The 26,187-nt window shown below is 35.7% G+C and overlaps 5 protein-coding genes and 6 non-coding genes across 13 annotated transcripts; 4 read left to right on the top strand and 7 right to left on the bottom strand.

The window, feature by feature from the left end:
- Positions 1 to 352: 352 nt before the first annotated feature.
- LOC106431493 (frataxin, mitochondrial) lies at positions 353 to 1,540 on the bottom strand. The gene is made up of 5 exons (XM_013872295.3): positions 1,287 to 1,540; positions 1,132 to 1,204; positions 1,002 to 1,049; positions 818 to 912; positions 353 to 710 (listed from the first exon to the last, which is right to left on the bottom strand). Exons 1-5 carry the CDS (start codon positions 1,508 to 1,510, stop codon positions 581 to 583), a joined length of 570 nt encoding a protein of 189 aa, XP_013727749.2. The 5' UTR covers positions 1,511 to 1,540; the 3' UTR covers positions 353 to 580.
- A 1,435-nt stretch (positions 1,541 to 2,975) lies between these two features.
- Positions 2,976 to 6,988, top strand: LOC106431525. The gene is made up of 5 exons (XM_013872317.3): positions 2,976 to 3,182; positions 4,058 to 4,480; positions 4,557 to 5,649; positions 5,729 to 5,875; positions 6,159 to 6,988. Exons 2-5 carry the CDS (start codon positions 4,442 to 4,444, stop codon positions 6,752 to 6,754), a joined length of 1,875 nt encoding a protein of 624 aa, XP_013727771.2. The 5' UTR covers positions 2,976 to 3,182; positions 4,058 to 4,441; the 3' UTR covers positions 6,755 to 6,988.
- Positions 6,989 to 8,108: 1,120 nt separating this feature from the next.
- Positions 8,109 to 9,541, top strand: LOC106431526 (cytochrome b6-f complex iron-sulfur subunit, chloroplastic). The gene is made up of 5 exons (XM_013872318.2): positions 8,109 to 8,326; positions 8,405 to 8,649; positions 8,854 to 8,971; positions 9,043 to 9,225; positions 9,308 to 9,541. Exons 1-5 carry the CDS (start codon positions 8,282 to 8,284, stop codon positions 9,410 to 9,412), a joined length of 696 nt encoding a protein of 231 aa, XP_013727772.2. The 5' UTR covers positions 8,109 to 8,281; the 3' UTR covers positions 9,413 to 9,541.
- A 959-nt stretch (positions 9,542 to 10,500) lies between these two features.
- On the top strand, positions 10,501 to 10,572 carry TRNAT-UGU. The gene has a single exon. It is a non-coding gene; the product is annotated as a tRNA-Thr (tRNA).
- A 689-nt stretch (positions 10,573 to 11,261) lies between these two features.
- On the top strand, positions 11,262 to 12,105 carry LOC106431522 (calmodulin-like protein 6). Its single transcript, XM_013872316.3, has one exon. The coding sequence runs from the start codon at positions 11,435 to 11,437 to the stop codon at positions 11,885 to 11,887; it is 453 nt and encodes a 150-aa protein (XP_013727770.2). The 5' UTR covers positions 11,262 to 11,434; the 3' UTR covers positions 11,888 to 12,105.
- Positions 12,106 to 13,139: 1,034 nt separating this feature from the next.
- Positions 13,140 to 13,247, bottom strand: LOC125584933. The gene has a single exon (XR_007321831.1). It is a non-coding gene; the product is annotated as a small nucleolar RNA snoR97 (small nucleolar RNA).
- Positions 13,248 to 13,320: 73 nt separating this feature from the next.
- LOC125584889 lies at positions 13,321 to 13,432 on the bottom strand. Its single transcript, XR_007321796.1, has one exon. It is a non-coding gene; the product is annotated as a small nucleolar RNA Z278 (small nucleolar RNA).
- Positions 13,433 to 13,466: 34 nt separating this feature from the next.
- LOC125584864 lies at positions 13,467 to 13,558 on the bottom strand. Its single transcript, XR_007321771.1, has one exon. It is a non-coding gene; the product is annotated as a small nucleolar RNA Z223 (small nucleolar RNA).
- Positions 13,559 to 13,586: 28 nt separating this feature from the next.
- Positions 13,587 to 13,674, bottom strand: LOC125584958. Its single transcript, XR_007321851.1, has one exon. It is a non-coding gene; the product is annotated as a small nucleolar RNA U36a (small nucleolar RNA).
- Positions 13,675 to 13,726: 52 nt separating this feature from the next.
- On the bottom strand, positions 13,727 to 13,867 carry LOC125584966. Its single transcript, XR_007321859.1, has one exon. It is a non-coding gene; the product is annotated as a small nucleolar RNA snoR134 (small nucleolar RNA).
- Positions 13,868 to 18,146: 4,279 nt separating this feature from the next.
- On the bottom strand, positions 18,147 to 21,008 carry LOC106431498 (beta-glucuronosyltransferase GlcAT14A-like). 3 transcript variants are annotated; one of them, XM_048751041.1, is made up of 6 exons: positions 20,542 to 21,008; positions 19,834 to 20,446; positions 19,678 to 19,753; positions 19,300 to 19,415; positions 18,712 to 19,226; positions 18,147 to 18,346 (listed from the first exon to the last, which is right to left on the bottom strand). In XM_048751041.1, the coding sequence occupies exons 2-5, from the start codon at positions 20,441 to 20,443 to the stop codon at positions 18,718 to 18,720; spliced, it is 1,311 nt and encodes a 436-aa protein (XP_048606998.1). In that variant the 5' UTR covers positions 20,444 to 20,446; positions 20,542 to 21,008; the 3' UTR covers positions 18,147 to 18,346; positions 18,712 to 18,717. The 3 variants fall into 3 exon arrangements, with proteins under 3 accessions (XP_048606998.1, XP_048606997.1, XP_013727752.2); XM_048751040.1 differs by lacking the exon at positions 18,147 to 18,346 and having other exon boundaries at positions 18,566 to 19,226; positions 19,834 to 20,466; XM_013872298.3 differs by lacking the exon at positions 18,147 to 18,346 and having other exon boundaries at positions 18,566 to 19,226; positions 20,542 to 21,007.
- Positions 21,009 to 26,187: the final 5,179 nt, after the last annotated feature.

Genomic DNA, 26,187 nt, shown 5'->3' with positions numbered 1-26,187 from the left:
AACCTATGAAGTCGAATCTTTCTTGAACAAGCTGGAATCTGTAGAGATTCATGGATACTTAAAGAGTGCGAAAATGAAAAGAGCCTTGCAATCTTTCTGCTGAGACATAGGAAGGTTTTGATCAAGATGACTCTAAGATCTAGTTTCCTATGTAGAGACTCTCCAGAGACAAAAGGTTAAGGTCACAGTTAATGGGATTCTCCATGGCTTCTTCAAAAGCCAAAATCTCATTCCATTGAAAGTTCCTCCACAATATAACTGTTTCAGGTCTCAGGTTGATTAGCTACTAAAAGTTTTCTTTCGGGTGAAATCTTATATGATTATTGAAAAAAACTACAGAAAAGTTAGCTAATGGCTCAAGTGATTATAAATAGTTTTACTCTGAAAAATGTTGATATAAAACGCATAAAAGCAGCTTCAGCTCTAGTTAAACGTGCAAATGCTGAAACAACTTTTTCTTCTTGTTTCTAGTTTGTTTATTCCTCTGAATGTTTCCTAGATACCACTTTTGATGGGCATAGATAGCAGTTCCAAGTTCCTCCTATAGATAAACTCACAAATATTGTTTTAAGGCTTTTTCTCATGAGAGTTGAATTGGTTCGCCACATAGACTCTCTAACTCCTCTTCCAACAGTTTATGCAACTTCGCCTCTGTCCTCCGATAAATCCACGCATTTGCATCACGATCCCAGTCGAATCTAGACGGGCCACTGTGCCAATGAAAAAAGAAGAAGAACAAAGATGAGATCAATGTGAACCCAAGCTGTGTAAGCACAGAGTCAACTCCACATGATGATCCAGACAAGAAAATCTATACCTGACAGGTGAAGACATCCAGATTTGCCGATTAGGAGTTTGCTTATTGAGCACATATGTGCCCAAAGATCCAAGCTTTAGTGTGAGAACTTCATTCTGTTTGAAACAAAAACAAAAGGCAATGACTTATGGATTCAAAAAACAGAAACAAGATAGTAAATGATAATAAAGAGTCTATCTTTTACCCCATAATCTATGTCGAAACCATCAATCTGGACATTATCACCATAATCCTGAACATTGAACCATGTAAGTAAAGTAAGGACAAAGTATAAACCTTTTTGCAATCTAAAGGCTCTACCTTTACATACATACCTCAATCTTCTCAAGAAGGTGATTAATAGTGACATTGGCTAATTTATGAAACTCATCCTCTTGCAGAATCGAACTGACGCAAATTAAAACGATAGAGAAGATTAGCGGGAGGAGAGATTAGGATTATCCCATCTCATGATTAAAGATTGAGTTACCTGTAATCGATAGGAGCAGGGCCTTCTTGAGAAGAGAAGCTTCTTGTAGCGATAGAATCATGTCGGAGAAGACGAGATCCTATTCGCCGTAATGAATCTGAAGGATCGGTGGTTTGATGAGTCGAAGAGCTTAAAACCCTTGTGATGTTGCTACGAACAAGGGTTTGAGGGAGCTTGAGAGACCTCGGTAGTTTCTGGAGAAACCTTGAAGCTGTAGAAGCCATGGCGGTTCTGTTGCGAAAACAGTCGTCGCCTCATCTCTCTGTCTGTCTTATTCGTCGGTCTCCAATAAGGCCCATATTGAGGCCCAATAGTTAAGTTTAGCCGGTTCGAGTGTTTCTGATGTTTCGGTTAACTAAAAATCCTTCCGGTTCACAAGAATTTAAATTGAGCCGGTTTGAATCATTGCCCGCTAGTTCCGTAGGCGAGAAGTACTATTTGTTTGTGCGTTTATTGGAGGAAGTATCTAGAAGTCCCCAAGGTTTCTTTAAAAATCAAGTTTGAAACCAAATCCGGTTCTGAGCCTTATGCTCTGTTTTTACTGGTTTACCTGGTTTGATTTGTTGAAAGATTCTTGACTTATTAAACCAGAAACTTAACCAAAATCGAATGAAAAACCGAACGTTCGAGGCTAATTATATACTACGGTTGTAGGTATGGTGTTGAGTTTCTCTCTAGTTTCAGTAGAGAGGAGGGGGAAAATCTAGCTCTTCTAAGAGGTACAAATAGGGATGTCAAAATGAGATATAACTAATTTAATAAATGAATTTAACGATCAAGTTTAAATTAAATCACGAGTTATATGAACGATCTATAATGAATATGAGTCAGTTCATGAACTTGATCGTTTTTATACTTACAATTATATGTGAATATATATTGGATAACTTCTATTTTTCTTAGGTAAAAAAACTAATTTCTATATTAATCATATTTATCTTCCAAAAATTTAAATGTAAAATATATATAAGTAACATAGAAATTAAACTTTTAAAATTATCTTTAACTTAAAAAAAAAAAGTAGACTCTCGCGAGGAATATGGATTTTGGATCATTGTTTCACCTTTAATTTAATTTAATTTATTTTAGATGTTTATTTTATTTAATATTTAATGTTTGGATTTTTAATATTTAAATTTAAAATAATGTTATAGAATTTATTTTGATATTTTATTTTATAATTATTTTAAAATAATTAGTTTTATATAAGATCGCGAATGAGCTCATTTAATTCATGATCTATGTGATCTGAATTCGAATTTACATATTGAAGCTCATATTATAAATGAGCTGAACTGAAGTAGGTCATGAAAGATCCGAACTCACTATGAACTGAGTAGGCTAGCTCATTTTGGCATCCGTAGGTACAAAAGAAGATTAGGAATTCTCGGTTTGTAGACATAATGAAACCGGTTTAGGATGTGAATAAGGTACATGGGTGTAACAGGTAAAATGAGAGCTTTCTACTACACTTTGGTATCATATTATAAGGTACTAAAGTGATGCAATGAAATAACTATTGTATGTAATAGCCTCTGTGTTTTGGTTTTGCTTCTAAACCGTTTCTGGTTATCGATTTTGGTGGAGGGGAAGATCGCCGGGTTAGTACATGCCGTCCGGTTTATTATAACACGCAAATAAAAATCTAATTAAAAATGTTGTGTGGAAATAAGATTTCTTCACGTGTGAAAAAATCAGAGCCGTTGACAACTTGTCGTAAAAAGTTGTGTGGTCGTACAATTTTTTTTTGATTCGGTCCAAAAAGGTGTCGTTTAGGGTTAGCGTAGCTGTACCTCAAAGTCTCTCCTTATGAAGATAATCGTTATCTGGAGCTGATGACTTCGAATCTTCTCGCTCTAATCCTCCTCTCGATTTCAAATCTAGCTCTGCGCTCTGGTGAGATTACCTCTCCTCGTCTCTCCTCTCTCTTTCGATTCTTTGTGATCTCCGATTCGTTCTTACGCGTTTCAGTGGTGTTTTTACAAACCTGTGTTCGTGTCTTGTTGTTATTGCGGTTGTTGGATCATTTCTTGTTCGATTCTATTTTGACCGTCGGTGGATATCTTTGTTCTGTTTGCTCTGTAACACTTTGTTCTTTTCTTTTGGTCCGAATTGCAAGCTGTTTGCTAGCTTAGGTCTTTTAAGATTAGCTCTCTTTCTGTAATTATCTGAACAGCAAGCTCTTTTTTTTTTGTCTGAAGTGGTAATGATCTGAACTGAAAGCTTCTTACTTTTTTCTGGATCTTGTTGTAATTGTCTGAACTGCTAGCTTTTTGCTTCTTCTTTTTGGCTGAAGTTGTAATGATTTGAACTGCAGGTGCAAGGTTCTATCATATATACCCTCTTTAGTTAAAAAAAAAAAAAGATTTGAACTGCAAGCTTTTTGCCTTTTTGGGTCGTATCCGAGTGATAGCTTTATTTTTGTAACGGTCTGAAGTGAAAAGTTTTATGCTTTATTTGGGTCTGAAATTGTAATGACCTGAACTGCAAGCTTTTTGCTTTTTTGGGTCGTGTCAGATTGTAAAGATAGCTCTCTTGTTGTAATGATCTGAACTGCAAGCTTTTTTGCTTTTTTTCTTGGGTCGTGTCCGAGTGTGTAGATAGCTCTCTTGCTGTAATAATCTGAAGTGCAAGCTTTTTTTTCCCCTTTAATTATGGTCTGAAGTTGTAATGATCTGATTTGCAAGCTTTTTGCTTTAGCAGGTCGTGTCCGAGAGTTAGTTAATATAGCTCTCTTGTTTAATTTTTTTTGTTTTCGTTCTGTCCATCAGGTGATCAACTTATTGGGATTTGAGGAAGATACTGGGCTTTCTTAAGCTCTAAACCAAATCTTCTTCACTCTGGCCGCTTCTGCAAAGACGTGTGCTTCTCGCACCTCTGCGCAGGTGTGGGGTGGCCTTCAACTCCTGCCTTCACTTTCTCTTCCAAGCATTTCTCTAGCTTCAATCATCTGGAGGCTACGCCGTGTCTCCGAGGGTCTAACCCTTGATTACGGCTAACATTCGTTCATCAACCTCCAAAACTTTCCTTTTCCTTGCAAAAAAATCTAATCGTTTCTACTTGGTGTTGTATATTAAGTTTAAACAGTTTTTTAGTTTTTAGTTTCCTCTTTTCTTCAAGTGGGTGATGTACTCTATGTTATTGAGTTTGACACAATGGTAAGGTTTTCATGCTTCTACCCCAATAGACCTAAGGTAACTTGAAACATCATTGACTCTTGTCTTCTAAGAGGACACTAACTAACTTGTTGCTATGTTCCCGATGATGCAGAAATCTGAGGAAGGGGTGATTAGAAAAGATGGGTCTAAATCAAAAGGGTTGAGCTCAATCATATTTGGAAAAAACATTCCTTCTGTTAGTGAAAACAGCAAACCATCCGGCTCTACAGGTGTTGAGCGTGTCTGGAAATCCGAGGAGATTAAACCCAGTGGCGTTCTTGAGCATGATCCTGGGACACATGAGGCACGTCACCTCAAGAAAAGCCAGTCTCATGGAGACGAGCTTTACTTGGATGTGAGGGAAACCACAGATAATGGAACAGATCAGATCACTTCTGCAGAAAGCTGCAGCAAGCGTGTAGAAGGAAGTCCTCCTAATCTGGTTCAGAAAGATTCAGTTTCTGCTTACCAGGAGGGTTCTGAACAAGCACTCTATGGGTCTATCTTCTCGGTTGGAGATCTTCATCATGCTGATGAAGACAGCCGTCAGCTCGATGAAACCTCGTTGTTATCCGGTGAAGAACAGATGGACAACTCAAACAGCCAAACGCCGTATGATTCACCGTTGCTTGTGAGGTCAAACTCAATGCCTAACATTGCTGACTCTGCATCAGAGAAATCTTCACCTTCTCACCACTCTAGATCCTCTGATGACCTTCACGTTCTAGACACGCACCAAACAGATAAGCTGAAGCAGGAGCAAGGTCAAGATCGGGACTATGATGATGATGGATATGACTATTCTTCCCTGGCAAAAGATTGGATAGTACCACCTACAGATGAGCTCAAGTTAACAACCTTCCTCGAAGGGGAAACATCAAACAAGGCAGCAGAGTTTCCAGGAAAGGATTCTAAGTTCAAGCGTATTGAGGATTGGGTCAATGACCTTCAGCATGTAGACTTTTCAGAGGAAGCTGATGAAATAAACGATGACGAGTTACCAAGAGAGCCTGAGCCGACAACAGCTCCTGCTAAAGTAGATGTCATGAAGTCAAGTCCTGGAATGGAAGCTGCTAAAAAGTATATATCCTCTATGAGTGCTTCTGCTACCACAGTCCAGCTGGTTAGTTATGGTCTGGTTGAGATACCGTTCCTAAGTGCATATGCTGGCCTGAGAGTTCTCAATCTCTCGGGAAATGCAATAGGTAAGGCTACATTTGCCCCATTTTTGGTAATTTAATACACAACTCTTTGTTTTATTTAGTCTTCATTCATATGTTCCAGTGAGGATAACCCCTGGTGCTCTTCCTAGAGGACTACATGCATTGAACTTGTCAAAGAACAGCATCTCTGTGATTGAGGGACTACGCGAACTCACTCGTCTTCGAGTGCTAGACTTGAGATACAACAAAATACTGAGAATTGGTCATGGTATGACACCTTTTGCTCTGCTACATTCTTTAGTTATCTCCTTATTATATGTAAACCAGTGCTCTAAAAATCCGCCTAGTCGGCAAATCGGGTCTAAACGAAACAATTTTTCTATTCCAAAAAAAATCGGTTTAGATGTTCAAAATATCAATCTATGCGTCCGCTTAAACAATAATATTCTATAAGGCATCTCACCACCGCCTAGCAATTTTTTGAACATTGATGTAAACCATCTTGTTGTGTTTGATGTGTTTTTTACTTTTTATTGTTGTTGTTGGGTCAGGTTTGGCTTCTTGCTCCTCTCTGAAAGAACTATACCTAGCTGGGAACAAAATCAGTGAAATCGAGGGTCTTCATCGTCTCTTGAAACTAACTGTCTTGGACTTACGCTTCAACAAGTTTTCAACCACCAAATCTCTCGGTCTGCTCGCTGCGAATTACAGTTCTCTTCAGGCTATAAGCTTGGAAGGCAACCCTGCACAGAAGAATGTTGGTGATGAACAACTTAGAAAGTACCTCTTGGGACTCTTGCCGCATTTGGTGTACTATAACAGACAAGGCGCTAAAGATGCTCGGCTCGGGACGAGCACACTACAGTTGGAACGAGGTCTCAGATCATCAGAGATGAAAAACAGTGGCCGGAAGAGTAGCCTTGGTGCGTCCAACACCCATAAAGGTGGATCATCTACAGCTCGTAAAGGTTCGGGTTTGCAGAAAAGATCTAAGGAGAGAAGCAGCCGTCTTCCGCCTGTGGGACACAGAGTATCGCCAGCTGCTTACGAGAATTATCATGTTGCTGCTGGTGATAGGTTGTCTAGTTTGAGATCTGAGCTCTCTATGAGAAGAAGTCGAAGTGAAGGAACTCTTGGACCTGTCTGATCTCTGTCTCCCTCTTGTTTCCTGAGAGAATTCCTCTGCGAGGTACTGATGAAGATACTTTCCTTTATACACTATACGTCATCCCTATCTTCATGTTTCATCTTTGTGTTTTTGTTGTTGTGCATTAAAAATTACTTCAGAGAAGCTTTGTTTCTTCCTTCTAGCTTCTCAATAAGGTCTGAAATTGGAAACAGTGTTATATGCATTCTTTTCAGCGCAGTTTGAGTTATACTATATTGCAAAGAGACTTTGAATCTCTTGTCTCTTTAAATGTTTGTCTGAATCCAATACGGTTTTTTAGTTTGGTTATAGTAAACCGGATGGTCATTTCTAACTGTCAATAGTGCAGTGATGGCAAGTGAATTATTCAAAACTGTAAAGTGGTCCAAAGAGTATCATAACTGGGATAACGAAGTCTCATGAGACAATCTTATTCCTGGAAATCAAATTCAATAGTTTTCTCATTTTCTTCTCGTGACCACATTGTTGCTCAGAGAGTAACATAACCATACTTATATATACATACAAGAACAAATGTACATTGATTATTCCCCCTCAAGTGATACAACTTAACTGCAGAAAAAATACTGTAAATACAGAACATAGTAAAAATAACCACAGTTTTTTTTTTAAAAAGTTTTGTGATATGGTCTTTGGTCATTCACCACTCCCCTGTCTTCCAATGAAGAGAGTAATGGCTTATTTTGAAGCAGAGAAGATTGATGGAAAAGGGGACCAGCATAAGTTGGTTTTGAAGTAGCAAAGTGATTGCATTGGTTGGAGACTATGTCTGCCCATTAACTGTTTACCATACTGGAGATGAAAGTAAGATCAGTAGCTTGAGATTTGAGTGAATGTTTTAGTAGTAAAGGATCTTCTTTGAGATCAAAGAGACAACTAAGGAAGAAGGAAAAGAAGGAGAAAGGAGTAACAGAGCGCATCAGCCATTTAAGAGCTCCTAAGATCACATTCTCCATCCTCTGTCTATCATCTGAGCACCAAACATCTCACCTTCCACCTGCAAACTATTCAATTTGTTCATACACTTGAAACATACACATTCACAGTGTACACATTCACAGTGCAATAATGATTCAGTATTTTAGTCACTGGAAGATGACAGAGATATATCTCTGGCTTTCTCATTCTGGCAGACAAAGAGACACAAGAAAGTGAGATAAGCTTGAGTATCCAAGGCCTTGCTTGCTGCCCAAGAAACAATTATTTATTTATCTGAATTTGCTTCAATGGACTACCTGTTTCCTCTGTAATCAAAATAATAATATGGGCTGAGATCAAATAAGCAGCCCATTTAAAGCCCATTTATGATTACGTCATCAGGAAATCCAAAAATCCGAAAAGTATGTGGTATATCGAACCAGAGGCTGGCGCGTGCCTTATCTGCTTCTCTCTCTCTCTTCAGTGGTCTTAAAAGCTCTCTGTCTGATCCCACTTGTCTTCCTCCTCCTCCATAACATCAAAAGTTCCATCACCAAAACCCTTTCATATTTTCAGCTAAAGTTTTCAATGACTTCATCAATGGCATCCTCCTCCCTTTCTCCTGCTACTCAGGTTCACACTCGATCATTGAACAGTTTCATTCTTGTTTCATATGTTTCTGATCTCTACTTTTTTTTTTATTTGGTGCAGCTTGGTTCGAGTAGAAACTCTATGTTGGCGATGTCTCGTGTGATGTTTGTGAAGCCAACGAATCATCAGATGGTGAGAAAGGAGAAGATTGGTCTGAGAATTGCTTGTCAAGCGACGAGTATACCAGCAGACAATGTTCCAGATATGGAGAAGAGGAAGCTTTTGAATCTTCTTCTTGTCGGAGCTCTTTCTCTTCCTACTGGCTTCATGCTTGTCCCTTACGCTACCTTCTTTGCTCCTCCTGGGTCCGTCTCCTTTTAATCCCTCTATGTCACGATTTGTGATTGTTTTTAGGAATAAGGTTATTTTGAATTTAATAAGAAATTTTACAAAATAAAATAAAATGTAGAATTGAATTTTTTTTTTTTAGCAATTTGGGGCCTATATAGAGTTTCTTGTAATCCAATTTTATTGGTTTCAATCTCTACATTTTTTTTTTGAAAATGCAGATCCGGAGGTGGAGGTGGTGGTACTCCAGCCAAGGATGCACTTGGAAACGATGTCGTTGCAGCAGAATGGCTTAAGACTCATGGTCCCGGTGATCGAACCCTGACCCAAGGATTAAAGGTAAAATATTCCATTAGTACTGTAAAAAGGTTCTTGCATCTCAATGGTGTGGAACTTTATGTTGTTAATAGGGAGATCCAACTTACCTAGTTGTGGAGAACGACAAAACTCTAGCGACCTACGGTATAAACGCAGTGTGCACTCATCTTGGATGTGTTGTGCCATGGAACAAAGCTGAGAACAAGTTCCTATGCCCTTGCCATGGTTCCCAATACAACGCCCAAGGCAGAGTCGTTAGAGGTCCAGCACCATTGGTAAGTCAAATACATTATAGCAAAAGATCTAGGGTATCTCTCATGTAAATATTCTGAAACAAAACTTAATTTGATGGAACAGTCGCTTGCCTTGGCTCACGCGGATATTGACGACAGTGGAAAGGTTCTATTTGTTCCATGGGTTGAAACTGATTTCAGGACTGGTGATGCCCCATGGTGGTCTTAAGACTGTGCAACAACTCTTTTGTGTAATACTTGTATGAATGTTCTTATAATGTAAAAGCTATGTGTAATCATACATTTCATGGCATTACTCTGTGAATTCTTCCCTCTATATGAATTTTATGTTCATTCACTTGCCATCTCTTGTGTTTAGTTTCACATAGTTTTTTCTTTAGAGTCTTTTGGTGTAATTAGATTTGGTTTGTTCACTAGGGGTGGGTATATCGGTTTAGTTTCGGGTTCAGTTTCGGGTTCGGTTTGGTTTGGTTAATTTTTGGTTTTATAAAACTCAACCCAACTAAAACCAAAGTAGCTTTGGTTTGGGTTCGGTTTGGGTTTAGTTTGGTTCGGTTTGGTTTAAATTTAGTTTGGTTTTCTTTAAAAATCTATGAAACAAAAAACAAGCTCGATGACAAAACTCTTAACCACGTCAAAGGAAGAAATAGATAATAAGCAAAGAGCAGACTAGTTGTAATCTAATTAGCGTAACAAAGACCTAGTTGTAATCTAATTAGCGTAACAAAGACCTGTAAGCATTCCAAAACCTATTAACTAAAAGACTATTTGCATCAATCTTTTTGTTTTTATTGATCCTATAATAACTGTTACATAATTTAGAGAATGAAAATTGGAGAAGATGAACAAAACGAGATGGCTACGATTTAGATGCTTATAGTTTTTAGGTTTTGTTTTCAGTACAATCTTTGTAATTAGGATTATTTGAATAATATTTGGATTTTTAAAAAAATATATGGAAGTTAAGAAAAAAATGGAAAAAAAAACTTTAACTAAAATTTACAATATGTTTATATATATATATATATATATTTATTTATTTATTTAGAGATAAAATATATTGGATTATTGGTTTGGTTCGGTTTAGTTCGGTTTGAACACAAACCAAACCAAACCATTCCGGTTGAGTAAAACATGAACCAAATGGGTTATGTAAAGAGCACGGTTTGGTTTGGATCGGTTTAACTTCGGTTGGTTTGGTTTGGATCGGTTCGGTTTGGGTTTTTTGCCCAACCTATTGTTCACAGAACAGTCAAAAATGTAAGAATAGTGAATTTAAGAATAACATAACAAAAGGCCCGTATAGCTCAGTGGTAGAGCGTCAGTCTTGTAAACTGAAGGTCCGTAGTTCGATCCTGCGTGTGGGCACTTTTTAAACACTTTCTGGCACTTTTTACCCATTTCTGTTTTCTTATATGTTATTAATATCTCCTACATAGCACCCTTTATTTTATTCCCTTTTCAGTTTCACAACTGTTTAACTTTCACACACCTTTCTCCGTGACAAAGTAATTTCCCATAACACAAGCGATTATTAAAATGAGAATGTAACAAATATCATTACAAAACAAACGAATTATTAACAAAGTATTATCTCTGTTGACATATTTTGTTTATTGTTTTATTAGAAAAGTGAATTTAAAGACTTCACATAGTTGGGACAGTATAACGAAGTGGTTCACCACTCCAATGGATTTGATCTTTAACCGCCGGCAAACAGATTAGTTAGTTAATTACATTATAAGCAATTATAATGTTAAACACTATATTGATATTTTAGTATATTGTTCACCTAATATAATATTATTTTATTATTAAATTCTGATAAAAATATGAATCAACTGAAAATATGAAGTATTTTGGTCTGCAATTTATAGAACCGATCAACTTTTATAAGACTTGGATACAAAGCCACAAGTCCTCTTTAAAAGACCAACATTTCCTCTCCACCAACAGTAATCCAACCCTAAGACAATCTCTCTTTATCTCTTCTATTTTTGTCCGTATTTACAAGTTTTTTTTTTTTTTTACAAGTTATTACCTCGACTTTTTGGCTAAAATTTTCAATCGCATTTATTTAAACATTCTTCTTAGTTTCTGAAACTCCCCTTGCCGGGGTCTCCGAGGGGCCAAGAAAGTACTGCTTTCTGGCTTCACGGAGTCTCATCATTCTCTGTTTTCACGCTTACTTCATCCACAGGCAAACTCAAATCCAAACCTAACCCTAAAAATGAATACCACGGAACTAAAACGTGTGTTCCAAATGTTCGACAAGGACGGAGACGGCCGGATCACTAAGAAGGAGCTAAACGATTCATTGAAAAACCTCGGGATCATAATACCAGAAAAGGAGCTCGGGCAGATGATCGACAAGATCGATGTGAACGGCGATGGTTGTGTCGACATTGAAGAGTTTGGAGAGCTTTACAAGACGATAATGGTGGAAGACGAGGACGAGATAGGAGAAGAAGATATGAAGGAAGCGTTCAACGTTTTCGATAGGAATGGAGATGGGTTTATTACAGTGGATGAATTGAAAGCGGTTTTGTCTTCCTTGGGACTCAAGCAAGGTAAGACCTTGGAAGAATGTAGGAAGATGTTAATACAAGTGGATGTTGATGGTGATGGTAGAGTTGATTACAAGGAGTTTAGACAAAATGATGAAGAAGGGTCGGTTTTTTAGCTCTTTGAGCTGATAAATAATTAATGATCTTTTTTTCTTACTTTTGTTTATTTTATTTTTCTGATTAGCCATTTTTCTCTCGCATTCTAGAAGGAAAAATCACATGATTGGTAAATGAAGTGTTTAATAGTCTAAGATTTGCGAGAGCACATTGTAAAAATTGTAGACCTGTTTGTTTATTAATTAATTATAATGTGATTGTGATGCTTTTTTTTATAAACTGAGAAAAGGCGAAAGAACTGCATGGAGTTTCAAAAAGCACGCGACACACAGGTTGAGGATACTAAGGCAGCATTGACTATTAATCACAAACCGATATAAATTGACATATCCACAGAAATTCAATGTTCTTCTACATAAAGCACAAACACCTAATTCTATCTGGAAATTACAGTAGACAACAATGGAGGTTGCCCCAAGACGGCTACGCCAATGAACCAACATTGAGCCAAAACCCGCTCTCATTTGGAAAAGCCACAACCATCAGAAGCTGCACAATAAAAAGAAACTTAATCCTCAAAAATTTGATTCCTAAGAACCTAAACCCCCTATGATGTGGATAGGAACACACTGTACCGAGATTGCAGAACAAGGTCTCCTACACCAGAGGATGGGTTTGCACCATGAAGAGAAGCTAAAAGACACCACTTCACCAACCCCTATATAAACTCGCTTCACCAAACCACCACTTCTGACTCGCTAAAAGACACAACTCAGAGCTCGACATAAACATTGAAGGTTCCAGGTGATCAAATACCAATATGCCAAAAGTATTATCTATTTGATGAATTGGTTCAAGATTTAATTTAGGAGATGTAGTGCTTGTGTTACTATTAGTTTCACCTTTACTTTGGTTATTGCATTTCAATAGTTTAAATTTTAGAAAATAATATGTACCGATTACTTTGGTTAGAAGAATCCTTTCATGTTAGCTTATTGCTTTCCTTTGTTTCTTCATGAATAAGGGTTTCATTATGCTATAAAATGGACAACAAAAGACACTTTGTATGTTTATTCACATGTGTCGTCCTTTCTAATATTGGTCACCATCAATCCCTTCCATTCCACACCATATAGTGCGTTCCATCTCGCTTATAAAAACCTCAAAATTGGAAACCAACATAAAATCGTTCGAGTATCACTTATCAGTACAAAATTGGGTAACAGGACGAAATTATGTTTCTCTCATTGCCATCCAACGCCAAACAATACGAATAGTTGTAAAACCCATAAAGATAGTTAATTCGCTAAATAATATAGTGTTCTAGTTTAACTAATATCCCAAGGCCGAAGCAGAGATAAAGCTGATGTAAACACTATCAATTTCTGAGTTATTCAGACTACGAGCACATTGGCTTATGCTAGTGTATAGTTAAACTCAGACAATGAATCGAACAATAGATTAAAAAACAGATAAAAAAAAAAGACAAAACGCCTCAGTTAGTCCAATAGCTTCATAGAAATTGCAGTTTCTGCCAAGGGGTTCTCCCTGAAAACAGGGTCTCAGCTCCACTGCACCTCACATAATTGGATTTCCTCATAGGCAACCAAAAAAAAAAACAAACATTCATAAAACTAAAAAAGGCTCAGATTTTATACAGCTTCTTCGATCAAGAATTTTCTGAAGCAGAACTGGCGTAAAGCTGTTAGTTTTAATCATCACTGCCGGAAAATAAAACTAATATATTGAATCAAGGAGAGGCTCATATTAAGAAATTCAACCATTGTTTTCCGATTACTTCACAGAATAAATCTCAGAAGCGCGGATAATTTTGTAATCATAGCCAAATCACCTTTGATTATCAAACTAAATAAACAATAAAAACAATCACTAACACGAAATCTAGACATTGCTTTGACACAGTTAAGCCAGGAGAAATTTAGACAGAACTGCAACACGAATGTCACCAATCTAGCAGGAGCTTTGGGGCTTAATTCCTCAAATTATTATTTTCAGACTAGCCCGGGAGGCTCCTGCGAACCTTATAATAATTTACCAATAACCCTATATTAATTACCTAACCCTAAATCTCAGAAAAATAAAAGAGCTAAACTACAGAGAATGAATCTTGAGATGAGATGGTTAGCAATTGTTTCATGCGGCTATTTTTATACAGGGGGAGCATATGCGTTCGACTAAAAACCCTAGCTAACCCTTAAAACACCGACATTCGAATTGTCTAGAATACCCCCCCCCCCCATTGGGCCTTTGTAAAACGCCCAATATGAATAAGAAAGCTCAATAACTTCTTTGTAGATATAGTTTTCATAATATTTTAAATTTTTATTTATTTTCTACACAATGTTGTTTATATATTTTAATTTATACTGGTATTTGTTTAAAAAGTAAACAATTTATTATTTATATATTATATTTTTTACAAAGATTTTGATATAATACTTCGGATGATATATTTGAGAAGTAATTTTACTGATTTTCATGTTCTCTATCATTTTAGTTAATTTTGCTTATTTTCATATTATTAATATTTTATAGCTGCCTCACTAATTTATTAGTTAAGATAATATTATTATTTTAAAGTTTATTAAATAAGTAGAAATAAGAGTTAGGCTATAATCTATACTTTCTGCTCGAGCCAATCTTTAAAATATGTATTTAATCCGACACGCTAAAAACATATTTGGCTTCTCAATAATATATGTAGATTTCCTCCCAGTTAATTAGAATTCAAATATTTTATCAGCATAACATAAAATGTTTTTTTGGGGGCCAAATTGCTATCAACCTATTGATTCATTTCTTTCGAAACATCACTTAAAACCTACATCCTTGGATAGATTATATGTTTAAAATAGTTTTGTTGCTGATTCGTCATTTTCTCTATGATTTTAGGTTACGTCATTGGTTTTAATAAATAATTTTAGTGATTTATCTTTATTTTTGAGATAATTAATTAACAAATGGATATTAACAAATTTTTAATCATAATGTAATATTTAAGTTTATCTTACATTTATTTTATTAATATTAATACTCTATTTCATATATATATATATATATATATATTTTTTTTTTATTTTTTTGCCATTGTGTTATCTATAATCAATGTATAACAGTTTTCCGCAAAAATAATAAGTTTATTCTAGCTATATGTCTTTTTTTGAAGAGGAAGTTCTCTTACTTATTTCTATTAAAAATATTGATCCGTTAGATATTGTTAAAATATTAAAGTTAAGGTGTTGACATTTTTAAAAACATGAAAAATACACACAATGATTTTCTTGAATTGGTGTTGGTGACATAATGTAGGTTTTATTGAGTGTTTAATTTTATAGTGTTACTTTTTGCTACATAATGTTGATTTGAATTTTGATACTCAGTTATATGCATCTAACATGTATGTTGTACTCTAATTATGCAAAGAAAGTATCATCTTTCTTTAATTATGATGACGTGGGATCGATTTTCTTGTGTGTGAGAATTCAAAGGTAATATTTTATATATTACTTTTTTTTTTGTCACAATTTCTAAAATCTGAATTGTTGATAATATATGATATTTATAGGCACTTTTGTATTTTTGTTGATTTTTAATGAGATGTGATTATTTCTAATACTTTCAGTGATTTTTTGACCTATAACTATAAGAAGTGCTTGATTTCGATTTCAAATTGCCTAATGATGCTTTGGTTATTACTAGAAATTTTTCAATCCAAAATCTACATCCTCTAAATAAGAAGATGAAACTAAAAAAAAAACAGAATTTAATAAATCAATTGTCAATATAGATACTGAATTTTGATAATTTATAATGTTAATTTAAAATATGTACCTAATTTAATAATTTTAATTTAAATAAATAGTTACATTAATAGTATAATTTATTGGATGTGTATTTTTTCCGCACAAGGGTGTGCAAACGCTCACCTAGTTGACATTCTAGAGAGAGTGATAGAGAGAGGTACCTTCGTTCAATAAGAGCATCGTTAAAAAAAGAGTCAATCTTTTCCTTTTTTCCTCTAATTTACCGACATATCCATCGATTTTAGACAGTTTTGAATGTTGTATTTGATCATTGACACTTCGTTGTTCCATTGAGACAATGGTTTTGTCAAAGAGTACATAGATAGATTCAAATAAAGACTCATCCCATTTGTTTTGCTTCGAACATTATTTTAAAAAGGGAAAGCCCATGTCAATTAATTAGTTGGAAGAAAGGAGGGAATGAGGGTAATTTATGTTCTCATTTTGTTTGTAATGTCGATATAATTGTTCTTAAAGCAGAAATATTCCTACTATATATAATATAAAAGAAAAATCTTCAACACTGTATATTACTCAAAAATGAAAGATGTTCTTATATTAATGAAAATAGTCTTTTTTATAGATTGCAAGTTGATCATTTTTTTTTTCAATGATACAACTTGAAGAAAATATTAGACAAAGAAAAGTTAATGGTTGTTATTTTTGCAATTAACAACTGATTGGAAAATATTCAAACCATATTATTATCTGTTTAAAAGATATTTTATGGATTATTGGAAAATATTCAAACCATATTATTATCTGTTTAAAAGTCAATATAGATAACTTGGATTGTCATTACTATGCTAACTAAAGAGCTGGGATGATTAGTGTAATTTTTGAAGATTATATATGTTGGCTTGATATAAGAAAGCATGGTATAAACATTTTGTTTGAGTAGATAATTTTCTGGCACATCCAAAAAAATTGAACGATCGGAAAATGTTGTGCTGATATTCTTGCCACTAAATATGACATAAAAAAACCAACCTTATGATGTTGGAATCATGAGATCTTTTAAGATGCATTATCACAAGAGATTTTATTGTGAAATTTTAGAAAACTATAAGTCGGGACCATCTGATTCATGTAAGATCAATGTTTAGATGCTATCAATTATGCAGTTTTGGCTTGGAATGTTAGTGTTCATCTAAAGATAATATGCAAATTTTGTTCAGAAGATATTGTATCAATGAATTTGGAAGATGAGACAATCAACATTAATAAACTTGAAGTTTTAATCAATAATCTCAACTATCATAATAAATGGATGTCAATAACATACTCGACTATCCATGTGAAATTGATACATACTTAGAAGTTCAGAGTTTAGAAGAAATAATGGCTACTGTTCTTAACATTGATGATAAAATTGAAGATGATAATATGAAACTTTTGATAGTAATTACTAATTAGTAATTACACATCATGAAACTTCTATTGCTTCTAGGACTCTTCAAAAAAATGGATGCAGACCGAGAAGGCAATATCATGAATTATTGAGGCAATAAGGAAGATTAGAGATGAAATCTAGAGAGAATCCAACTTTAAGAAAAAAAAAACTAAAATGGACTCATATTTTACTAAATTTTCTTAATTGTATATTCTTAGATTGATGCATCTATTTATGTATGTCTAGATTTATAAGTATTAGTTATGTTATTATTGGGACTATATATTTACATAGAACTTCTAAAAACATTTATCTTATCGAGTTTTGTTAAATTTTTATATTGGTCCGACTCGAAACCGACAAAAATATTGATTATTAATTTATTGAGTATTAGTTTATAAATGTTCTAATATTAGGGCAAATTATTAGGATGTCGCCTCCAATCTCTTTTGTACATTTTACACTTAATCCGTTTGGGTTTATATTGTATATATATTTAATGTTTTCCTAAATTTGAATAAACAGAAAGCTAAAATACTTGAATATTCTTATTAAAAACATCAAAAATTATCATTATTATTCTATATTTTTATTTGAACAAACCAAAATATGTGATATTTTATCCGAACAACTTGAATTACTCGATATGACTATGCAAATTATTCAAATTTATCCCAAAAAATCCAAACCAAAACAAAATATAATCCAATTGTTTATATTAACCTGTTTTGATTCTTATTATCATAAATAATACTGACAGTTTTTGTTGATATGCATTGAATCTGCTCTAACCCGATAGGATTAGACAATATAGTCTTTTTAGACAATGCAGTCTAAATGAGTCTATATGGATTGCAGTATTCTACTTGGTCATTTTTATTGGGCACAAGTCCAGAAGTTTTTCAGCGATATTTTGCAACTATAATAATTACACACTGAAATCACTCTAAATCTTTCTTTGCTCGTTGATGGAAGCCAATTTAGTAAACTAAGTTAAATCTATGTGCTTTTTACTTATCGCTTTTTATCATCAGTTTTTGCATTGTCTTTCTCGCATTTGGTGCAACAGTTTTTATATATCTATATCAAAAGAACAGAAACTAAAAAAACTGAACCGAAAACCAAAGCCAGTGTCTCATGGGTTAATTACACTGATTTCTTTGGGATAAGTGAGCTCCATGTTTTCACAGAACTAAAAAGGTGATTAATAATTAGTGGAGACCACGTCCAAATCACAATGTCATAGTTAAATTCCATCTACATCAAAACGTCTTCCTTGGTCTTTAACCCTTGACTGGTTCCTAAATACAGCTCACACAATATCTGTTTAGTAATTTACACATTTGTTTCAAACCAGCTCTTAAAAGGTTTCTCTAGATACATGTCAATCATCTAACCACCACTAATGGTCTATTGTCTCAAAAACAAACTATTTTCTCTGATCTCTGGACTTGTTGACATGAACGACCTAATCTCAAGCTCGTTCAAGAGATACAACTCTACATAAACCTTGATCAATCTGAGCTGAAATTTGTAGCTTTCTACTGTTCTTGCTTTCTTTAGAATATTTTTAAGATACAGTGATCGTTTTGTATAACAGAACCTACAAATCTATTGAGTAAAACAAAAACAATGTACAGTTTTGAGTTTTGTTTATAATCATTACCTCTCATCATGAACACTGTTTACTTCTGAACTCATCAGATAAAAGCGTCTGAACAAGCTCCTTTAACCTCTCAGCACCAGGTCCTGGTCTCAAAACCGAGTCATCACCCCTTACAGAGCACGGATCAGAGCCATTCTCCGAGCCCCCAACGCACCAAGCTCCTGAGGAGAACCTGTGAGTGCGTCCCAAGAGCTCTCTATCGATCTTATCTAACACAGGATCATTCTTGTGGAACTTTCGAGCAAAGGGGGCTTTGCTTTTGACCATCTTGTCGAAATCCTTCATTGATAGAGAGTTAGGGTGTTGCTTTGGAGGATAGTCCCAAGAAATGTAGTGCAGGTCATGCCCTATAGCCGTGCTTTTAAACTCTTCAGTGTTGCATATGACTGTGTGGAAGTATCCTTCCGGTGAAGATACAAAGTTGGTGTAGTACATCAAGATCGTCCTAGGGAAGTTATCCCATCCCAAGATTGAATATTCAAGAAAAGACCGAGTCAGAACCACCCATGCTGAGCCTGCAAGATGAAAAGACAAGACATAAGGACACATGCTTATGTAATGTGGAGTTGAAGATGCTAAGTTACTTACCTGTGAACAGCTTAAAAGAAGTGGGGATTGATCTGTGCTGTGTAGTCCAAGCTATTTCAGTTTTCTTTGATAGGTACAAGCCAGGATCAACAATGATTGATTTAGCCCTCTGGTTCCTGCAAGATCACCATGGGAAGCAAATTTTTATTTCAATACTTTAGATGCAGGTGTGGTCTTGGACATAGCGAAGTAAAACATTGGGGTATAGTCCCCAAAATTTTAAAAATAATTTACATGAACAAAGGCTCCTAAATTTGCAAAAAAAAAAAGAAAAAATATTAAAATCTTACTAAATTGTTTATAGCCCCTAAAATTTCAGGTCAGCCCTAAACAGATGTAATCAATCAATCAGTTGTCACTTTAGTGGTTTCTACTTACAGTTTCCACCCGGTGAGCTTCATATGTTCAATGAAGTTCACACTCCTAGACAAGTTGGAGAAGACATACAACATATCTGCAAGTTCAGTAACAAACAAGAGTCACCACCACTATGTAACAAAAAGATCAAAGATGTCATTTTGAGTTTTAACTAACCATCTTGTGTCACAAGAGGATAATCTGATGCACTAAGGTTGATGAACCAATCCCAATCCAAGCTCTCCCTAAGCAAAACCGCTACGGCCTGAAGCGTACAAGCGATCATCGTAGGGCCTTTATAAGTAACAAGATTAGACTGAGACATAACACGGACGTTTGCAACTTCAAGGAAAGTAGGATCATTCTTCACAGACATAGCAAGCTCTAGCCTCTCCTTAGGTGGAGCTTCGAGGTCTAAATGGAGAACGTACTGGTTTCTTGGATGGTACACAGCTTGCAAAGTCCTCATCATCCTATGGCTATCTCCTTTGGTCCCCGAGATCAGATAAGCTAACCTAGGAATCTCTGAAGAGTTTGAATCCCGGTTTGAGTTCATAGACTTTCTCAAATGTGATTCTACAAAGTATTCTTCTGAGAGATTATCAAAAGGTAGTAATAATGGTTCTTCTTCCACATAAGAAGTCTCAAATCCAGCATACATGAGAGACATTAAGAGAGTAACCGACAAGAGCAAGCTTGCAAGAAACGGGAACATCCATTTCTTGTCTCTGAAAACCCTAAACCCTGAATGTCTGATCCAAGTCACCTTCCGATACACTTTCTTCATTCCCTATTCAATGAATGATAAACCTGATTCAGACAAAACTAACCAAAGTCTTAATCTTTTTGTACAAATAAAGACAAGGGTTGATATAATTAACTTACCAGAAGAACACAAACCCAGTAGAGATTCTGCTGCGGAGTTTTGTGTCCGAAGCTCCCCTCAAAAGCTAATTAATAGAAGACGCAGAAGTTGATAAGAACACCAACAACCAATGCACCAACCGAACAATAAGAAAAGGGTTTTTAGTACTGTCGATTGCTTTTGGCATGGCAAAGCGAGAAAAAGCTTTGTTTAGTCCTGAGCTGACTCAGATCTAATTTAACTAAATCGAGTTCAAGAAACCCAAACAATGCTTAAAGTTTAAGTTTTTGCATCCTTTGAGAAAAACATAACAAGACAAAGACTGATGCTGCAGATGAAAACCAAGGGAGAAGCTTCTTCCGAATAAGAATCCTGTATGAAGGGATGATCTTTTGTATTTAGATTCGCAGTGGTCTGAAGAAGGGAATGAGTAACCGACGCGATGGTAATAAACAAAGGTTTTTTTTTTAAGATTAGTGAGAGATAACTTAAATTGTTGGCAAAACCAATCTGATTTTAATGTTATTTTTCTTATGGGATTAGCTTAATTAATGTTGACAACAACCTCTTAAAGTAATACAGTACGTTGAAACTGAAGTTCTCTCGCACCAACACGCGCGACATGAGCGAGAAGGCGCGTGACCAATGTTCATTTGACCAGCTCAAAGCGCGTGTAAAAAGGAACCTTTTAAGAGGACAAGATTGAAATGAAAAGTATTGAAACTGAATCCATCTAAAGCTATTCAAAACTACACGAGTAAACTCTTCCTTGACCAACAAGTCACTAACATATCACAACTTACATTTATCAAAATCTATTCGAGCGAGAGAGAGAGATTTAGTGAAAACGCAAAACTTGACAAATCATGTTAAGTTTGATGCTGATGTTGACCTTGGTGAGAAGATGGTCCATCGTTGAACCTCTGAGACTGCGTTTGAGGCTGAAGTTGCTGCGTCTGTTGATGATTCAGCTCATGCCGTGGTGCTGCTGCTGCATTGGGAGAAGAAGCTTGGTGGGGAATCATATCTAGTGGGTAGACAAAGTGTTGTCCTTGGTAGAACCTCTGCTGTGCATTAGGAGAATCTTGGCTACAAATCATATCTATGGGGAAGTCAAGATGCTCTCTCTTCTGCTACGTTTCTGGATGGTCCATCTCAAGAATTGGTCCATACACTAGTGCATTATCCAAGGACAATACAAACCTTTGGCGTGGGTTGAACTGGTCATGCAGCAACACAAAGGATCTAGGCTGTCCACTTGGTGATGTCAGAGTAAACATCTGATTATTCCTGAAGTGCGGCATCCTCAGGTTCAAATGATTAGCCTCAGGTCTCATGTAAGGGTACATTGACAAAGCTATGTCAAAGAGATGAGGCTGTTCAACGAAATGGGTCTGAGCTGGAAGAAACAAAGGCCTTGGAACAAACGTCTGGTTCAGCAATCCCTCTATATCAGCCAGCTGGTTAACCCATTGGGTGCTGATGATGATCTACAGATGGCGTTAGAATCTGAGGACTCCAAGAAGATGCAGAGCTGTGGTCTCTTATGGACCATCCTGGTTGCTTTGTGGTCAACATCGTAAAGACTGTTTCTGATCAGTTGTTAATCGCTGCTGCTGCTGAAATGGTGACTGAGTAACAAGACTATCACTTGAAAACGTTGTTGAGCCATGGTTCGCAGTTTGAGAATCAGCCCTAGGAATCTGATTTTATAGATTAGTGATGAGAGTGAGACTAAAGCTATAACTCAAACCAGCATCAATGGCAGAACAAAAAACAGAGCAAAACAGAGAAGGTAGGCAAGAACCTGTTCTTTAATAGGCATCATCACTTGTGGAGTGAGACGACGGTTCTGATCAGTTGTAAACGTTGGTGAGCCACGGTTCACAGTTTGATCAATCCTATGAATCTGATTAAGGCTTGACTGATTAGTAAGACACTAAGGCTAACCTCAGAGCCGTGCGAGCACTAATCACTGCCCGAAGCGACCAAAATTTTTTTTATGAAACTATGTCTACAATCGCTAATAGTTTATTGTAATAGAACTACAGAACAATTTTTTTGGTCATCTGAAATGTATAGAGAAAATTATCAGTAAAAATGTATAGAGAAAATATTTTTATTTAGTTATTTACCCAGATTTTTAGGAAAAACAAAACAATTGTTTCCGTATTTTGTTTGGTTTCTTAAACAAACCATGTTTTCAATCTTATATCAGTTTTTGCTTATCCATATAAATATTAAAGAGGCTATGTTTTATAGTTGTTTAAGATAAGATCTAGTTAATGAAAATTAATCATAATTTCTTTTTTTTTTAAAATGTGCTAGGCCAATGAAGCAATGATTATTTCTTTCTCCTGTGAGCACATATGTTATAAACTTAGGGCATGATTATTGGGGGTCCTTGTTCTTAGATTCTTAATACACATATATTTATATGTATATATTATATACGTATATATAATATATATATACAAATATATGTGTATTAATGATCCAAGAGTAAAGAACCCAGTAATCATGCCCTTAGTTACTAAAGATATGATACCATAGCTTTTTTTTATATAAAAATGATGCCGTAAGCGACAGTTTCTTTTTCCCTCATGTGGGCACGGCTCTGGCTAACCTGAACCAACATTAATGGCAGAACAAGAAACAGAGCAAAACAGAGACAATAGGGGCTAAACCTGCTCTTCTGAGGAGCGAGAGGACGGCTCTGATCACATGCAAACGATGTAAAGCCACGTTCCATCGTTTGGTAACTCCTTTGCATCTGATTAAGCCTTGGATCATTAGTATGGAACAAGAAACAGAGGAAAACAGAGACGATAGGCTTTAATCATTTGTGGTTCTTGATCATCACCACCAAGTTTGAAGATTTTACCATTGTCGATTCTTCTTGAGGTTTCTCACTCTCAGCTCCTTTGTCGGACTCTTCGTCTTCCACAATGAGACTAAGACGAGAATAGACTGAATCGAAATCAAGAAGGCTCTCTGCTCATCTGTTCGCCCTTCTTCTTCCGTGGTTTCGGCGGGATCAGCCTCCTCTGTTTGCACGTCTTCTTCTTTGGCGGGCTTATCAGATGGAAACGTAGCCATGGCCAGAGATCAGAAAGATTGAGAGAAGTTTGGAAAGTGAAAGAAACTTATAAAGGCGCGAGGATTTAACCGAATAATGGGTCGTTCATCAACCGTCAAGAAATGTTGGTTTGGTTAGATCGTTAAGGGTTGAAGCATTGGATCTGCTTGGTTTGTTCAAACCCGGTTTATTAAACCTACTTCTAATTAGAAAATACAATTAATTATTTTAGATGAAAATGTCATTGTTACAAGCACAATACACAGCTTAAAGAATATACAATCACATAATGACAAGTTCTATGAATTTTCACAAGAATCAACGCCTCATTTTTAAGTAAAAGTAACAATTACAGATCCCTCTTGGTTTGGTACGGTTTAGTTTGGTTTATTAGACCTCCATTAATATGTAGCAAGTGTAGTTAGTTTCAGATAAATATGTTATGTAAACAAAAGTTGTATGATTCATAACTAGTAACTGTACAATGTTTCACACCAAGAATGCAGCACAAAGCAACTTCTATGAGCTTATCATTGATCAATTTACATGAAAAGGGACTCTTGTTGGCTGCATAATTCTTCTTCCTAAATGAGAGACGATCTTTTTTTTAAATATCTTTCTCTAAAACAGTCAAAAAGCTCTTCGTCTCTTCACACAACTAGTCCTCCTAGGTCCTACCATCATTATCCTCTCCGGATACCAATTTCTTTAAGATTGTTCTTGTTTCGTTCGTTGAAGCTTCTAGATTTAATAACTTGCTAACACAAAATCTGTGTGTTCTATATTGGAATTGTTTTTATCGATTTTTTCTAGTTATGAATAACTAACTTCATACAACAAAACTCACTTGAAATCCTATTAAAACATAATAATTTCTAAGAAGGGACCGGAAACTGTAGCGCAAGAAGAAATGGATGATCTAGACAGTGGTAGCAAGAGAAAGGTAGTTGATGATATCGAACCCTCCAACAAGAAAATGAAGACGGTTCTCTTGTACGATAATAATAAAGATGAGGTTGATGAGACATATGTCAGGAATGGGACTTTAACTCGGGAATGGAAGCATATAGTGACGACGATGACTTTAAGAAAATATCCCGATTGCATGATGGGGAGGTCATCGCCAAGGTTATAGAGTATCACATGATCCACAAGTGGACCACAACCGACGATGATCTCCTGGCTTGGGATTGATTGTTTAATCATCCACATGCGGCTTCTTTTTTAAATGTAAGCGGCTTAGATGACGTCTGTTCCCAAAAGCTTGTGAATGTGATGATAAGCAAAAATGCGGTTGAGCTCCGCAACACCTTCAAGTTCAAGAATCACTTCACAATCAAAGAGCTATGGATGGTGGTACAGTTGAATTTACTTATTGAACCTTGAATCTTGAATTTGGAGTTTTGGGTTCTTTTGTTGGGGTCTTGATTTGATCATTATTGTACATTTTCATCTGTTTATTAGGCTTTATCAGTCAAACAATATGAATTTATTTTCATGGACTGTAGTTTTTAACAAAAACAAATTATTCATAATCGCTAATAATAGTAATTAAGAAGAAAATATAGTATATTGAATGATGGGAGGCCTTGAATGATTTTTTCAATGGCAATTTTTCCATTAAAAAAAAACTATATACTCCAATGGTAATTTATTTGGTAAAATATATGTTGTTGTTTTGTGATTAACTGGATCTTGAGTGTATGTCGAAAGTCTTCATGGAATTAGGTGCCATGCATCGTGTTCTGTTCTTCTTAATGGAGATATACACATGTTGGTCGTCGCTGTTGGAGAGGTCAAAGTTTCTTTTGATTTCCGCCTGAGGAAAGAATGTTTTTCGTTCAGTTGCAGAGTATTAGCTTTAGAAATGAATTTCAGCCCAACCATGAAGCGGCATTCTCCAGAATCAATCACGGATTTCAATATGGATTTCTCATCTTTCCAGAAAGCCCGAAATTAGGAGAATTGGCCAAGAAAAAACTAAGATGCAATCAATTTCCCAAAACCGGTCAAACCGACATCAATTTGGGAAAGTTGCCAACCACTTCCATTTGGTTCGAACCAAACCTTTCTATGGAAGCCAGGAGATCATCTCAACCATCCAGAAGACATCCAAGACGTCCTTAGCTGCAACAGCACCCAGGAGATCAGGCGGATCTTCATTTACACCAACCTTCCATATTTGGATACATTCATACCATTTACTTGCAAGGAAAGACTTCAACAAGAATATGGCAAGGAACAACTGCCATATTCTCCATCAGATCATTTCAGGAGCATATCAAGGAGACTTCTAAACCGTGGCTACATCCATAAGTTGTCCAGATACAAAGGCTCCACAAGTTTCCTTTTGGCTCAAGAGCAAATCAAACCTAACGGCTATATTCCATGGAGTCATCAAAGCTTTGATTTCCTTTCTTTTATTTCGAGTTTATTTGTTTCCTTTAGTCAATTTTAGACTGTAAGAAAGTCCTAAGGTCGAACCTATATTAGCTCAATTAGTTTGTCTTTGTAGATCACCCTTGAACTTTTATGAATGAAAATCCAGTTTTCTAGTTTTCTTAAAACTATTCAGTCTTTAGAGTGT

The sequence above is a fragment of the Brassica napus genome, chromosome C3 (genome assembly GCF_020379485.1).
Source record: "Brassica napus cultivar Da-Ae chromosome C3, Da-Ae, whole genome shotgun sequence".
NCBI lineage: Eukaryota > Viridiplantae > Streptophyta > Magnoliopsida > Brassicales > Brassicaceae > Brassica > Brassica napus.
This window is presented reverse-complemented; position numbering and strand designations above follow the sequence as displayed.

What these genes read in the sequence shown, in the direction of transcription:
- LOC106431493 (XM_013872295.3), bottom strand. Translation starts at nt 1,510, where the DNA reads ATGGCTTCTACAGCTTCAAGGTTTCTCCAGAAACTACCGAGGTCTCTC. An exon ending in ACCTTCTTGAGAAGATTGAG is followed by an intron (nt 1,050 to 1,131) that starts GTATGTATGTAA and finishes TTCAATGTTCAG; the next exon opens with GATTATGGTGATAATGTCCA. An exon ending in TGGATGTCTTCACCTGTCAG is followed by an intron (nt 711 to 817) that starts GTATAGATTTTC and finishes TCATTGGCACAG; the next exon opens with TGGCCCGTCTAGATTCGACT.
- LOC106431525 (XM_013872317.3), top strand. Translation starts at nt 4,442, where the DNA reads ATGGTAAGGTTTTCATGCTTCTACCCCAATAGACCTAAG. An exon ending in TCTACCCCAATAGACCTAAG is followed by an intron (nt 4,481 to 4,556) that starts GTAACTTGAAAC and finishes CCGATGATGCAG; the next exon opens with AAATCTGAGGAAGGGGTGAT. An exon ending in AATACTGAGAATTGGTCATG is followed by an intron (nt 5,876 to 6,158) that starts GTATGACACCTT and finishes TTGTTGGGTCAG; the next exon opens with GTTTGGCTTCTTGCTCCTCT.
- LOC106431526 (XM_013872318.2), top strand. Translation starts at nt 8,282, where the DNA reads ATGACTTCATCAATGGCATCCTCCTCCCTTTCTCCTGCTACTCAG. An exon ending in CCCTTTCTCCTGCTACTCAG is followed by an intron (nt 8,327 to 8,404) that starts GTTCACACTCGA and finishes TATTTGGTGCAG; the next exon opens with CTTGGTTCGAGTAGAAACTC. An exon ending in CCCTGACCCAAGGATTAAAG is followed by an intron (nt 8,972 to 9,042) that starts GTAAAATATTCC and finishes TGTTGTTAATAG; the next exon opens with GGAGATCCAACTTACCTAGT.
- LOC106431522 (XM_013872316.3), top strand. Translation starts at nt 11,435, where the DNA reads ATGAATACCACGGAACTAAAACGTGTGTTCCAAATGTTCGACAAGGAC.
- LOC106431498 (XM_048751041.1), bottom strand. Translation starts at nt 20,443, where the DNA reads ATGAAGAAAGTGTATCGGAAGGTGACTTGGATCAGACATTCAGGGTTT. An exon ending in TCCTCTTGTGACACAAGATG is followed by an intron (nt 19,754 to 19,833) that starts GTTAGTTAAAAC and finishes CTGAACTTGCAG; the next exon opens with ATATGTTGTATGTCTTCTCC. An exon ending in AAGCTCACCGGGTGGAAACT is followed by an intron (nt 19,416 to 19,677) that starts GTAAGTAGAAAC and finishes GTGATCTTGCAG; the next exon opens with GAACCAGAGGGCTAAATCAA.